The following is a 16352-nucleotide window of genomic DNA, read 5'->3' on the forward strand; positions in this document are numbered from 1 at the left end:
CACTTGTACAAGTTGAATTTTAACACCCTCAGCGCCATGTGTATCTTTTTGTCACACAGCGTCCGGAACACTGTATTCAAAAGTAGGGACAGCATCTTTCGATGGTGGGGTTTGAAAGTAAACGTCTGTTAAAGCCTGTTTATTCTCTCCCTTTAGTTGTACCACATTCGATGTTCTATACATTTGTTACAAAAAAAATGAAAGCCCTGTCCTATCGCACTTTTTAATAACGGTAAATGCCGTCCGTACTGTGTTCGGATGACGGTGATTAACAAAAACTATGACTTTAATCTCTCTATTTAATTTTTCTAGGTTATGAGGCAAGTAATTAACAAAAATTTGCCTTATATATGGGAGGTATAAAAACTATTTATCAAAATTCTTTTTGGCAGTATTTTTATTTTATAAACTATCTCCAATGTACTGGAGAAGACTAAATAGTAAAAAATAAACAACTGAACTTTAAAGAAAAAAAATGTGACAATCATTAAAATTACTTTTACAAAAGGTCACTTCACAAACAGAACATTTTGTTACAACTTGGGAAGCTTTCCGTAGTTTTCCGCCGATAGTTTTTCCTTGTGTATTTCTTATAACATTCAGAACAACGAGCTTTCTTTTTTACTCCATCTTTTGTATTCGGGACCAGGTAATGTTTAGCGCTGACCGATCTAGGTGTATCAGTCACTGATGTGTGATTGGATCTTTCGAACATACCTGTGATGACTTGTTCACGAAACTATGTGATTGTTAGTTTCTTTGTACAGGTATACTGGTTATACAAGAAATGGGCGTTTACCAAGCTGGTGCCCCATATAATTTCAAACATCAGCTTCCGATACCATTTGGTGCATGCGTGTTGGCCAGTTTTTCTGCCATCCACTTCTGTTCAGAAAGTTGATCATCAGTAGTACCAGAAGTACTTGGCACGTTTGGTGGCTGGAGTTCTAAATCGACAGGAGCTGCTCTTGATGACCTAAGCCTTTCTATTTCAGGCAATAGAGGCATATCACTATCCGAAAATGTTGATAAACGCCTTGAAATCTTAGGAGGGTTCCAAATCTGACTGTCATTGTCGTCACTTGTACTTGTGTCACTAAAGTCTTCATCAGGCATAAAATTGGGATCCTGAACGGAATCATCACTTGAATACTCCATAGTAAATCACTTATTTGAACGTTTCAACACTTATACTGTAACAATAGAAAAAAATATAAGAAAAAACTTGATAACAATATAGCATGCTCTATAGTTTTTGGAAGCCTCAAGATAGCCGCTCTCTTGCGAACTGACTGACGTGGGTTATCGCGCAAATTGGACGCGATGTTTTCATGAAATGTTTCACGAATGACGAAGCCAATGCGGCCCCCTCCCCGCTCATCCGCTCAAGGGAGATATGTATTCAAATCCTAATTCTGCCACCGGACAACCTGTATATTACCTACTTTTCCAAAAAATAGCAAATGACTGATTATGTCAATAAGTTCATACAACTTATTGACATAATCACTGTCATTTGTCACTAGTATAATGACCACATCATGCGTTGCGTTTTCGTTTCAAAGTCGCTATCAGCAACAAAAATACTGTTTGTGTTGCTGGTATGCAATACTTGCACACCACACCAGTTGCATACAACGCTATAAAATTAGAACGAATGCATTCGTTTTGAATTTGTGTAAAAAAAAAATAAATGATACTCGAATTTTTTAACAACCAGCCAGTATGTCCTCTAGATCAAAAAATTTTACGTAGTTATTACCTACTATCTCACGCACGTGGCGGCCGACCCTCCAGCACCAACACCACCAGGCCGGCCGCGGCCGCCCAGTCTTCCAGGACCCTGCCTCGAGAGTCGGTGATGGGGGAGCCCCATGCCGTGGATTTGTCATTGAAGTCCCCCATCACCATCATTGGACGGGCCGAGTATAGCTCAAGAGCGGCCCCCAGCCCGTCCATGTACTGCTCGAACTCGGCGAGAGTCCTGTTCGGAGAGAAGTATGTCCCGACAACGACGGTTTCCCCCCAACTCACACCTATGTACCCCGCTCCGCCGAATAGGCGGCTGACGAGCGGGGTCGCGGGATTGCCCGCGCCGACAATGGCCACCAGGCCAGACGATATGGTTCGGCGACCACTGCAAGGTTAACTCCCCACTGCACCGCGCTCTGCAGAAGCAGATCCGCGCGCGCAGTGGTTGAGATTCCCCTGCAGGAGGCGATGGACTGCCATTATTGACCGGTGTCCATTACCTCAGCCTCTCCCCGGCGGCCATTGCCGCGGGCCGATGACAGTCTTTCTGATCGCGCATCCCTTGCTCAGTTTTTTGCGCCGGACTACACCGGGGCACGGTCCTCCTTGCAAGCCTCGTGCACCTCAAGGCACCGGAAGTGGTCGCTTCTGCCGCAGCAGTTCCACCCGCCGACCCAGCCGATCCGGATCCGCACTGCCGTCGTCACCTCTTGACCGTGTGGGGCCGCAGGTGAACGACGCGCCGCGCCGAATCTCGCCGACGTTGATGGCGTCCGCCGTGCACTCGCCGTGTTGCGCCACGGCGGCCGCCACCTCCTCCCGGTCGGTACCGTCATCCAGGCCTATGACCCTCATCTCTGCGGTCTTGGTGGGTCTGGCGATGCGGACCGTACCGCACGAAACTTCGACGCACGGTCTCTGTTTGGGCACCGGAAGCAGTGGCCGCGGTTTTGAACCATAGGCTCCCTATCCCCAAGGAGACGAGATCAATTTTTTTTTCGCCTTGAGGACGGCGGAGTTGGTTACCCCCGCCGCCTCTGCCTCCGGACACAATGTGTCCACCACGGCCGTCGATCGCGGCGCGCGCAATTTCGATGGTGACGGGGGGGCCGGCTTACCCTTCTTCCCCTGAGAGGAAGCCCCAGAGGTTCTCTGAGTACTCTGAGTACCCTGAGTCTGCCTCTCAGAGACGCCCCTCGCCCCCGCAGATGGGGAGCGTCTCTGAAGCCCGGTCCCCCTGCACCGGGGAGCCGGGACAATAACTCGTACTGCCCGTCGCTTTGCAGCGGCGGGCGCTATTCAGGGCGGATTGATACCGCCGGGGAGCTAATGCCCAGGGCAGACTTAATTTCGCGGATGCCCTTCTCTATTTGGGCACCGATACGGGCATCTATCAGCTCCCCGGTCGCCCTCATGATCTCCGCCCTGAAGGCCCCGACTTCATCCGGCTTGGGGGTCGGGCCAGGTGCCCTCACCTTCGCAGGCTCCTGCGGTGCCTGGGAAGCGGCTGAAGGAGCTTGCGACCCCGACCTCACCGCGAGTTGCCGCATTTGCGCTTGGAGAGCCTGGAGGTGGCTTCGGAGCTCCTTATTCTCCTTACGGAGCTCCTCCACCTGTCCCTCCAGCTTTCGGCGCTCGACGGCTCCTGCGGTGCCTGGGAAGCGGCTGAAGGAGCTTGCGACCCCGACCTCACCGCGAGTTGCCGCATTTGCGCTCGGAGCGCCTGGAGCTGGCTTCGGAGCTCCTTATTCTCCTTACGGAGCTCCTCCACCTGTCCCTCCAGCTTTCGGCGCTCGACGGCACCCGCGGTAAAGTCCCTGTTGACGACGGCACCGCTATCTAGCTCCTCTGCCATCATCAACACGGAGCCGATGGACTCCTTCAGCCGCTTCTGGTCGGTCCCCTTCAGGTTTCCGCACCTGTGCACCGTGTCCAGGGCAGCCCCAAGCTTTCTCTGGGCCTCCGCCCTAAAGACGGCCACTGGCTGCGAGTCATCCTTTGGGAGGACCTTCCCCTTCCCCACAGGGACCCCGGAGGGTCGGACAAACGCTCCGTCGTTCCCTCGTTTCTCCTGCCGCCGGGACTTCGGCGACGTTGCCGGACTCTCCGTACCCACGGGCACCATTAGGACCACTCCGTTCCCAGGCGACAGGCAGGGGATCTTGGATGGCTTGGCACTCCCGCCCGCCGCCCCGGTCCGTCCACATGCGACTGCTTCGGTACTGCCGTCTTGGCGAGACCGTCCTCGCTTGAAACAAGGCAGCCGGACAAATCGTCCTCTACTAGCATTGAGCGCGTCGAGCGCGTACAGCGCGTCGACGATGCTGAAGAGGGCCGAGATGCCCGCGACCTAGCCCGCGAGACGGGCCGCGACCTCGCCGCCGACCGCACCGCGTCGGCGTCCGCCAGTGTGACGGAGTCCGACATGGACCAAAAGGAAGGGGCTGCTACCACCAGCCAACTTCCTCAACCCGGCAGCAAGGACGTCACGCCCGACCTAAGTCGGGCGGGTACTATGGAGGCTAGCGCCTCCACAAACTGCTCCAGGATTTCCCCTGGAGTGGGCACACGAGACTGGAGTTACACTACCGGCCAAAAGTTTAGACTCACCTAAGAATTTTCATGAAATTGAAAGGAAATACAGTTTTAGTCCATTATTTCTGTTTATTATCATTGTTCAAGGAAAGAAAATAATTTTCTGTACAAAACGTCTAAAATTACAAATATTTGTTAGTATTTCTTTATATATTGGATTCATCAATATATCCGCCTTTTGCTCGAAGAACAGCAGCACACACTCCATTCTTTCAATTAGTTTTTGTAAAGATTCCGCCGAAATTTGATTCCAAGTTTTTAAAAATGTCCAAAAGAAAAATGCGACCAACCAATTCAAAACAGCTTTGTTTTGAATTGGTTGGTTGCATTTTTCTTACACTTCTGTCTAACTCGTCCCACAACAACTCGATCGGGTTACAATCAGGCGACTGAGGAGGCCATTCCATATATTTAAGGAAGGATCCTTCTGCTTCTCTTTAGCGGCTATATAATTTCGACAAAAATTTGGATGTATGTTTAGGATCGTTATCCTGTTGAAATACGAATCCGCGGCCCACAATTCTTTTGCCACATGGAAAAGCATGCGATTGGAGAATTTTGTGGTATACTTTTTTGTCCATGATACCCTCAATTTGTACAAGGTCACCAACTTTCTGTCCAGCAAAGCATCCCCAGACCAAGACTGATCCACCCCCATGTTTGACTGTTGGCACTACGTTTTGATTATTCATACGCTCGCCGACCAATCGACGAACATACTGTCGGTGTCGTCGGCTAAAAATTTCAAACTTTGATTCATCGGTGAACAAGACCTTGGACCATTGTTCAACTGTCCAATCTTTGTTTTTTTGCCCAATTTAATTTTTTCACTTTATTTTGTTTGCGTAGTAACGGTTTCTTGGCTACACATTCTTTTAAACCATAATCGCGCAAACGTCGCTTTACCGTTGTAACAGATACCGGTGTTTTCCGCGTGGAGTTGAGTTGTTTGCTCTGTCTTAAAAAGACAGATGCACTTCATTGAGAAACATTGGTCTTTAAAGCAATTTTTCGCGTTGAATAACCTTCGCTTAATACCACAATAACTGCACGTGTCTCAACACTCAGCTCGGCTTTTCGACCCATTTCTCTACGTACAAAATATAAAATATGTATTTTTCTTCAATTTTGAATAAAATACAGTTATTCTCGAATTATGTAAATTTAAATAAAACAACGATATTGATTGATTTGATTTGATCAAATTTGATTCAAGTAACCGTTGTATTGTATTTACGTTGAACTCTTCTGCCTCATCAGACTCAAATCCATCTTCTGAGCCATCATCGGGAATGTTGAAAATCTGCTCCAATGTCTTTTCAATATCATTTTCATTCATATAGCGCGGCATTTTTATTAAGGTCTGAAAAAAGAAACGTGTTATGTACACTTGTTGAACTAGTTCCTAGTTCAACAAGTGTACATAACACGTCACGGCAGCGGAAATGTTTTTTCCACCAAGTAAAAAGTCCTCTCACATCTAAATACTATAGTAACTTCCAAGGTATAGCATAAAACTTGAAGAATAAACATAAATACACAATAAAAAACAGATTCTTACCTCTTTTCAAATAAAAAATATGAAGATTCACGAAGTAACAAATTTTCTTTCAAAATTGGCGTAATGTTTTGACAGCTAGTGGCGCCAAGAAAAATTATTTCACACAAGCGTCATTTTTTTCTCTTAATAATAAGACATACCTCTTTAGTTGCCAGTGCAACAAATTAGAACTCCTTTTGTAACTCACATAGAAAGATAAGCAAAATTTTTGTTGGTGGTAAATATATCGCCTCTGCCGTAAGAAGGGTTAAAACATGAAGAGGAAATAAACTTTAAAATGCTAAAGATAACTAGAAATGAAAAAGATACCGCAAAATTATTTGTTAAATAATCTAGGTAAATAAAAGGTGTAAACTATTTTGAGAAAAGCATCCGACAGATTCTATTAAAATACTGTACTTACAACTTAAACATTTAAAGAGTGGTAATGTTTTCGATTGAAAAATCTCTCCACATTGGTTATTGGCCGAATTATAGGTACATGGGTGCAGTCGATACATCCTCTAACACCAGGGATACCATACTGTGTGGCAAAACTGAAAAAGAAATATAAACAATTTTTTTTTCAAGAAACCTTCATTTTATTACACAGATTAAATACATTTTAATACTAAAAAAAATAGAAATAATTCGTACTTGATATCATTTTATGAGATCCACAATCATGATTATGCAGTTATTGAAACTATAAGTAGCACAATAGACGGAATAACTGCTTTAACATCTCCAGTGTTTATTCTTATCAAAATGATAGATGATACAATAAAACCCAATAAGCTTGCTATAAGAACAATTATTTCATTTGCTTCTATATCCATAGGATGTGTAGATTTCTTGCTGTCATTATTATTAATATTAACATTGGACATCAATTGTCTCTTCATTTGTAGGTTTTGATTAACTTCGTTGACAAACAGTGAAAACAATCAACAATATGTCCATTAACACAGCATTTCCACATTATTTAAACAAAAATTAACACCTATGCTGATTCCTGAAATTTACAACTCCTCCTTCTGTTAGAACATGGTTTATGTGACTATAATAGGATAGCTAGATCTCTCATAATATCATTCATAAACTAACAGCTACAAATAGTTGACTGAACTAAATTAATAGTATATATATATATACATATATATTATAAATTGACAAAAAGCATAGAATTCTATAAAGGTAGAGTAAATATTACTCATATTTAATATACCTATATAAACTTACTTTCTCAAAACATTCCTGTCTTTCCTGGACTGAGAAAATCTTATATATTTCCTCAGTATATAGGGTATCTGTTACCTCCCTGATGCAGTTTGAAACAGACTGCTGCGCCATAGGGGTGTCTAAATTTTGTCCGACTGCAACCTGGCAGCTACCACTGGCATAAAAATTTAATGCAGTGAGAAACTAAAAAAAATATGTAGATATGTGAATACTAAATAATAGGTAAATACTAAATCTTTTCATCTACAACATGTACATAAGTTCTTACTTTGGTTATTGGATCGATTGATCGACTATTTTTAGGCAGAGATAATAATGGTACCACATCCAGACATAGATCCTCGAAGAGTTCCCGACTGAGTCTGTATTTAGATACAAACTCGAAGTCTGGGATAGATCTTTGGAGGTACCTATTACGCATTTTTCGTTTAATCCTGCGTCTTTCAATTTTTTCTTCATTGAGGGCTTCTAAAATTACTGCTAATCTTGCCATAATGAAACTAAAACGTCAAAATAATGTAATGCTAAGTTGTAGGTTATGTTGAACACAATACTTATACATAATCTTATATATAAGTGCTGATAACATTTATCCCAGATTAATTATTTATTTATTTATACATATTATCATGGCAACAAATCACTTACTTATTTTAACAGAATATAGATAACAATAGTCTTAGTATTAAATGAAAACCACAAATTGGTTTACAAAATTGGGTGTATAAAATTGCGCAATTTTATACACCCTATTTTGTAAAATTGTAGACTGCCATTCCTAAAGATGAGGCTACTGATCTCTTTCCTTCGCCATTTTCAATTCGCCTGCGAGCCTCTTTCATTGCCTCTTCAGAACAGACCTGACGATCTGTTTTTCTCACTCACATAGCAGGTTAACTCAATTATTAAAATAAAATATTGAACTATGAAAATAGCAGGCGTGTAAATTGCGCACTTTTGACATGTGTAATTTCAATTTCACGATTGGTTGCTATTCTAAAGATTACAACATCACTGACATCTCTTAGCAAATATTCGAACTTCAATGTTCCATACCGCAACGTGTATAGTAGAACAATGCAAAAACATTAACAAACCATTAGAATTCATTATATTTATTTTACAATAACACAATTACTTTTTCGAAAAATAATATCAAAAGTCAATGAAAACTTTGTATTCACATATTTCTTGTGTTTTCCCATTAAATCATTTTTGTTCCTAGAAGCGTAATCCGTGGGCTAATTATCTAACTTCGTTCGCAACGATTTTCGTATATAACGTAGTGAAAATGACGTCATCTGTCAATAATGCGATCATATTGACGCCATTTGACGCTGTCAACTAGCATTGCAACGTAAACGCAACTTTACATATCGATAAAAAATATTTGTATCGAATGTCGATTAGGTAACCTCGTTGCAATGTCACGTAATCGCTATTTTCCCGATATGACAGCTTGGCAATGAAACGGTTTTTACAATAAGAGAAACAAGTCAGAAGGTGTTTCTTAGCTACGTAAAAATCGTTTCTTAAAAGTGATATAGGTTTTATTTTCGAATTTTCAATTTTTTTTTGTAGTTTATCATTTTATATATAGCACACAATGGCACGTGCCATACTTTTAGCTGGGGCTGAAGAAGAACGTAAAAAAAAATTATTAAAAAGGAGTCGCCGTCTCATGCGAGATGCTAGTGACCCCTTGGCACTGCCGTCGCGATTTTGTGACGCAATTCCGCCTAACTAAAGACGCGTTTTGCGAATTGTGCCAGGAACTGAGGCCGTTTTTGCGAACCCGCAAAAGAAGCACAATGATACGCGACGAACTTAAAGTAAGTACCTACCCATATCTTATTCTCATTTTACAACGGCATGGAATACCATTTTTGTACTTACATATTTTGTACAAGTAGTGAATGCCATGCCAACACCATGCTGCTTGGCAAATAGTAATAGTAGTAGAGTAACTGTAGCATGATAATGAGTATAGATTAGGGACAATAACTTATTGTTTTTGTACCTTGCAATTAGCATCATACAATGATTGTTAGTTGTTAAAATAAGAATACTAACATCAACAGGTATTTGAACATCAGCGATGCCTTCTATGGCCACTTTCCCGATAACAGCCGCAATTCTCTCCTCCAAATCGGAGAGAGGATTTATGGTGTTAGGTCCGGCACCTGTGGCCATTCTTTTTCTCCGAATATCGGCTGCTTTCGCTTTCGTGTGGCATTTTATGAGATGCCAGTACTTATTAGTTTAAAAACAAAAAACATGCAAGCAGTTTTAGGTTAATGAGTCAAACAAAAAGGTTTTTGATGTATAATAGTAAAACACTCCTTAGCCATGCTATAAAAGGGAAATATACTTACACGTTTCCATTTCTCTAGAGTTTTCATTACTTCTCCACCAATAGAGTTTAGCTTATCGGCTAAACCTTCCCACGCTTTATTGGCTTCTTGTTGGCCAAGGAAACCTTTGCCGAGATTACCCATCGCGACACCGCGATGGGTTTCGGCAAACTGTACCAACAACTCATATTGGCGACCCGAAATTTGGCGGTTTGGCGGCATATTATACACAAATTCTGCGTATATTACAAAAAAAAGTAGATTATTTGTATGCAATAAGTGTAAAGAAAATAGACAAGTAGTGAATGCCATGCCATTATTTGTATAAAATATACCTGTATTTAGTAATATCACACTTTTTATTAAATATCAATTAATAAATAAACTACAAGTAAGTAGGCACTTTGTTTGTTATTCGAATGACTAAAAATCGTCCATCTACGGCATTGTACTCACTTTTTAAATTGGTCGGATTAACAACATTCGCTGCAACTTCATAGTAGTATTTTATCGATAGAAATAATTTATGCTGCAGTCATTCGACCTTACTTGATCGCATTTTTTTAATTGAAATGTTTTTATATTGCATCACAACTTCAACAGAAACAATTTCATATCGTGTTACATAATTAGCCCACCGGTTCCAATGGTAAACAAAACACGACTGAGGTTAGGCGCGAACTTCACTCCGTTGACCTATTACGACGAGTGCGCAATTTTTTCGCCCGTGCTCTTATACCACCCTACCCTAATCATATTAGCTAGCAGAATATAGAGTGGCCATTGATATACTAGTAGGCCAAAAATCGCTAAATAAGAGTAAAGTGATTAAATTTAATTGAATTGTCTACAATTAAATTTAGTTGTTATAAAGTCTTTATAGTGTAACAAATTATTATTAATATATATAAATAATTAACTTTTTTCACATTAAAACCATTTACTTTCATACTTCTATAAGCATGAAAGTAAATGGTTTTAATGTGAAAAAAGTTAATTGTTACTATTAAATTAATTAGTTGATAAGAATTATATCGATCCGATACAGAGTGATAATGTAATTCTAAATAACATTTTTCGAGAAATAATAGAAATTATTTTAATAGAATATATATATAAATATAAAACTGTCATGTGTAGCACCGCCGTATGTTGGATTTACGTGAAAAATGTTGATATCCGCATCTGTTTATTGAAAGACAAAGGGTAAGATTATATTATTTATCTTATTCATGATTAAATTTGTTGTTCTCTATTGTATTTGCCAATGTTCTGTTCTTTAAATAAGCAGCAGTGTTTATTACTTCTGGCTAATAACTTTTTTCTACCTTTGCTTCTTGTTATTGTCCTATTAAATCTTTCCGCTGTCCCAGTCATTTCATGTACATATTATTATACTGTTGTTGTATGTGGCCCATTTAAATCTGCATGCACTATTGATCATTCTTTTGACTTCCACTTTTATTAAATGTCCTACGATAACTTAAGAAACTACGACTCCATAGTTTAAGAATCCTCCGACATGCAACCGAATGCAATGCATGCAATCCGAATGCAAATCAAAGACATGTGATTTGCATTACGATACCAACAGGCATTCTTCATATGTCCTGCCTTTCCACAAATAAAAAAAAAATGTTTGATTATTCATATGCTCGCCGACCTATCGACGAACATACTGTCGCCGTTGTCGGCTAAAAATTTCAAACTTCGATTCATCGGTGAACAGACCTCGGTGGGCCATTATTCAACTGTCCAATCTTTATGTTTTTTTGCCCAATTTAATCTTTTCACTTTATTTTGTTTACGTCGAATATGTTACCTCTCGATGTTAAAAAAATATGATACCTGAATAGTTAAAGCATCATGCGACGTAAAGATCAGGTCTAAACGTTGGATAATTTCGGAGGTACAATTAAAAATGCAATTTTTGTTAATTTTGCCCTGGCCTCCCCTACCTGTTCCCAAATAGTGCTGGTTTCGAACTGTCACCTCACTTTTAATTTTCCCAACAATTTTTCAATACGCCCCAATTTCGATGATGGATTGTAGATGTGGCATTAAACTCATCGGCTATTTCATGCCAGCGTAATACTTCATTTCTAGTACTTAAAGAATCCATCTTTTTGCATTCGACAATTTCCATCACATGCAAATGTGGAAGTAGTAAACAAGGCAAAGGACAACAATATTGTTTTGTTGTCATTTCCTCCGCATTGCTCTCATAATCTACAGCCTCTCGATGTTGGAGTCTATGGTCCACTGAAAAAGTATATTAATAAAGCACAAACTTCTAGGATGAGTAGTAACCCCGGAAAAACTATGTCCATATATGATCTCCCTACCATTGTTAAGGATCTCTCATTAAACCCTATGTAATTAACGCCTTCATAAAATCTGGCATCTGGCCATGCAACGAAGATGTCTTTCAAGAATCTGACCTTGCTCCATCATTTGTCACGGACCGTCCAGATCACAGCAATCAAAATCAGTCACTTGTTGAGAATGAGGTTAATGATGATGATCTGTCATTAAATATAAAAAATCCTGAAATTTTAAACGATATGCCCAATTTAGACATATCGTAACTGATGTGATTTCACACATGTCTAATGAGCCGGTTGCTGGACCATCAGGTATGTAGAGAGATATGGTGATTTCTCGCTTGAAACTGTAAGATCTTTACCAAAAGCTCCACCACGATCTACTCGTAAAAGAACGAAAAATCTGACGATACGCCCGAAAAAAAAAGCTCTGGAAGATATTAAAAAACTGAAAAAGAGGAAAATAGCAGAAAAAAAAAACAGAACAAAGAGAACAAAAAAGATAAAGTAAAGGATAACGGACAGGCTAAAAGCAATGGGAGATAGAAAAATAAATAAAAACGAGAAAATATAAAAGGCATAGAAAAAAGTATTAAAAGAAAGTAGTGATTCTGAAGAAGACGAATGTCTTTGTATTGTTTGCGGTATTTCATATAGTGAAGATTTATCAGGTGGTCATTGGATTCAATGTATCTCTTGCAAAGACTGGGTCCAAACTAACAACAACAAAGGCGAAAGGTAAAAGGTAAAATATTAACGACCATAATAAATATTAACCCTGTATATATATACAGGGTCTCAGAAGTCAACGTCAACCAGCGCCGCCGGAAACCAGCGATAGGCGTCGTCATGGGGGTAATCAGAAAATACAGAAAAAAATCCATGTTCATTTTTTTTATAGTTATGAAGGTTTAAAAAAAAAGAAGCATTCCTGCTTATGGCGAGACCCCGATCTACAGGATCCGCCATACCAGGACTTAGATCTACCACCGACAGGAACCAGGGAATTTGGAATAAACATCTCCATTCCCTGAAGTACCACATCGGTGACAGATTCAGCTATTGCATCAGGATCGTCCAGTGCGAAGCAAACTCGTCCCCATGGGTAAGATGCAAAAAAACTTCGCATCTCATCCCAATGTGCCGACTTAAAATGCCAAACACGACGTCGACCAAAAAATCGTGGCAAAGAAGGACGCGTGAGAGGCACTTCGCTCCGTATCAGACAATGATCAGAGGATCCCAGTGGGGCTTCCACAGAGATCTGATAACCGTCCGGATGAGAAGTCAGCAGAAGGTCCAACAGTGAAGGTATATAGTCAACAACATCAGGAATTCGCGTAGGCGAGGATACCAGTTGCGTCAAACCATACGCCAAAGCAAAGCCATAAACAGATCTCCCCGCATAGTCGGTGGTACGTGAACCGAGCCATTCAGCGTGATAGGCGTTGAAGTCACCTAGAATCACGACCTCAGCGGAGGGAATCTGTTGGAGCAAAAAATCTGTAGCCATTTGGACTGTTCAATGAGTTGGTCAGTTTCGGTGTTACCGCTATGGGACCTATACAAGCATGCATAGATGCGAGGGTGGTCATCGCAATCTACACGCAACCATAAAATGGACAGGTCAGTACCTTCAAGTGTACCAAGACGGCGACAACAAATATCCTCTCTGACATAAGCGCACACACCGGCCCGTGGAATAAAATGGTGTGCCAATTTATATCCAGGGTAGGTCAGGTACGAAATTTCGTCGGGACAGGATATTTGCGTCTCCGTAAGGAAGAGCAAAGCCGGCCTCGCCGTCTCTAGGTGGTGGTGAACGGCGTTGAGATTGGAATGAATTCCCCTGATGATGCAAAAACTGACTATGAGCAAGGGAAATGTCGATGGAGATTTGCTCGGTTTCCTTTTGGCCAAATTGAGCGGAGTATTGCCCACCCCAGAATACCATACAGCTTGCTCTACCACTTACAAAGGCTAGTTTCCAAGTAGTATGTGGAGATCTTATTAATATATCCCAATCAACAGTGTGTCATATTGTAAAAAGAGTAAGTTGGGCCTTAGTCTCTCGGATGCACAATTTTATAGGATTTCCAAATTCTGAAAGGAACCTCAAGAGAGTGAAGGATGAATTTGAATACCTGGGGCGTATAGGCAGATATGGTGGCTTCAAGAATATGATAGGGGCACTGGACTGTACTCTTGTTAAAATAAGTAAGCCAAGAGGTATTGAGCATACAGAACAGTATCGGAACAGAAATGGGTACTTTTCTATAAATGTACAGGTTGTTGGTGATCCATGTTTAAAAATACAGGACATAGTAGTGCGATGGGCTGGAAGCACACATGACAGTCGGATTTTTAGAAATTCCCGACTAAATGTTAGACTGCAGAACAATGAATTTGATGGCATGTTAGTTGCAGATGCTGGTTATTCATGCACAAGGCACCTACTTACTCCAGTGTCTAATCCTACAACAGCTGCTGAAGAAAGATATAATAAGGCCCAAATAAAGACGAGGAATTCTGTGGAGAGATTGTTTGGAGTATTAAAACGGAGATTCCCAGCCTTGCACAAAGGCTTGGCAACCAAATTGAGAACCGCAGCTAATATTATTATTGCATGTGCTGTTTTACATAACATAGCTCTGGAAGCTATATATGACCTTATAGAAGATTTAGAGGAATTAAATGTAGCCGACCACAATATAACTACTGCAGCAACAACAGTTGCAACCAGTGATGGAATGGTTCTTCGAGCAAACATAATTTGAAGAGATTTTACTGAATTTATAAGCTGTTACTGTACGTAATAATTAAAAACTTCTTTTTGTTTTAGGTTTACTTTAAAATTAAACACATTTTAAAATATATTTTTTTTATTATCTACCTAATCTTTGGTATAAGTCATAACTAATTAATTATATATTAATTATAATTATTAACTATTTACTAATTAATTAAGCAATAACAGGCGATAACCATTTACAAATGAAAATTAATTAAAGATAAACGAAAGAAAAACATAAAAATAAAGAATTAGCCATTATTAAATTTTTATCATTTTCCTTTATTTCTAAGTGCCAAGGTTTCTCTTTCTTTAATTTTTATTTTGAATTCTTCGGAATATTTTGGATTGGATTCATTGTGGATAAGTCTTCTGTGCTCCAACTCTTCTAAAATTTTTATTTTTAATAAATCTATTTTACTAATATATTTTTCCCCAAAACAACTTTTTTTATAGCACTTTTCATTATACTGGGACTAGAGATGAGTGTATTATTCATGTGTATCTCATCTTTAGTCATGGATTTTCAACTGTTTTGTCCATCTTACAAGTAGTCTTCGCACTTTCACAAAAAACTACTATTATTAGTCTGAGAATTTTCAGGTATTAAATTTAGATCATTATCCAGAACTTCACAGTTTTCCTTCCAAGCCTCATCATTGTCGTCCCCAACTATCATATTTGAATCTGTAAAACAATGAATTATTAACATACTAAATAATGCTTTATTATATTTATTTAGGCAGGGCAAAAACAGATGATTGTGTTGTATAAATACATACTATAAATACTGTATTATGGTGATAACGGTAGAGGTGTACTATACACCTCTGCCTAACTATTCGGGGAATACGGATGTTGATGACACTGGCACATCACTACTCACTCGATCGCCGCTTTTATATAAAAAATATATATTGTAAAAAAACTACATTGTACATTCATAATATTATATTAATAAAATAAACTATTTATACAAAACATGTCGTTTTTCCATCGATCTAGCACATCAACGGATATGATGTTATGTTATTTTATACATAAAATATATATTTTACTCAGTAACACTTATGTTCGGTTTGTTTGAAGCTGCAAGGGACTATAATAATATAGGATTATAAAACTGAAAATATTTACCATTTACATAACTGTCAATGTCTACTTCAATATTTGTTTTGTTTGTAAATATTTTTGTCAATTGCTATAACTTTAGCATCAATTGTGTCCATGTCTTCCACTGATGGACCTCCACCTGTCAAGAAGCGAACATTTTCTCTAGTTTTTGCTTCTCGAGCTTTTGCCTTCATATTGTACCACAGCTTTGTAAGTTATTTAACTGAGGCCTGTAAACAGAACAAAACAAATCTAGGTGTTAAATATAATTTTATATGGCAACAGTTATTTCACTAGGTCAATTTAGTTTTCTTATAATGGCCACACTTAAAACAGTATAACAGAGAGGGCGCTATATAAGTCTCTCTCTCTCTGCTGCGCCGCCGTAGAAATATGTTCTTATATTGTCGTGCTATAATAAAAAATTAAATAACGTATTATTTAAAACCCAGACTGTTATATTCTTTTATAAAACCCTTCAGGTTATGGGCCCAGCACAAATACAAATTAAATTCGTTTCTGGGAACCTCGGTGAAGAGGCATTACAAAGTTGAACCACGCGGTCAATATCGGCGTGTCGGCGGTCAAGTCGAATTGTTTTACCACTGCAATATATCAAGCAAATTCTAGCAGCATCCAAT

The 16352-nt window shown here is 39.7% G+C and overlaps 1 protein-coding gene across 1 annotated transcript; it reads left to right on the top strand.

Annotated features, from left to right (window-relative positions):
* Positions 1–13874: 13874 nt before the first annotated feature.
* On the top strand, positions 13875–14613 carry LOC131854603 (putative nuclease HARBI1). Its single transcript, XM_059205725.1, has one exon. The coding sequence runs from the start codon at positions 13883–13885 to the stop codon at positions 14582–14584; it is 702 nt and encodes a 233-aa protein (XP_059061708.1). The 5' UTR covers positions 13875–13882; the 3' UTR covers positions 14585–14613.
* The last annotated feature ends 1739 nt before the right edge of the window (positions 14614–16352 follow it).

This window comes from Achroia grisella, unplaced genomic scaffold, assembly GCF_030625045.1.
Source record: "Achroia grisella isolate CSIRO2021 unplaced genomic scaffold, CSIRO_AGI_Agris_v1 utg1240, whole genome shotgun sequence".
Classification (NCBI taxonomy): Eukaryota; Metazoa; Arthropoda; class Insecta; order Lepidoptera; family Pyralidae; genus Achroia; species Achroia grisella.

Excerpts from the sequence above, each read along its gene's own strand:
- LOC131854603 (XM_059205725.1), top strand. The coding sequence starts at position 13,883 with ATGCACAATTTTATAGGATTTCCAAATTCTGAAAGGAACCTCAAGAGA.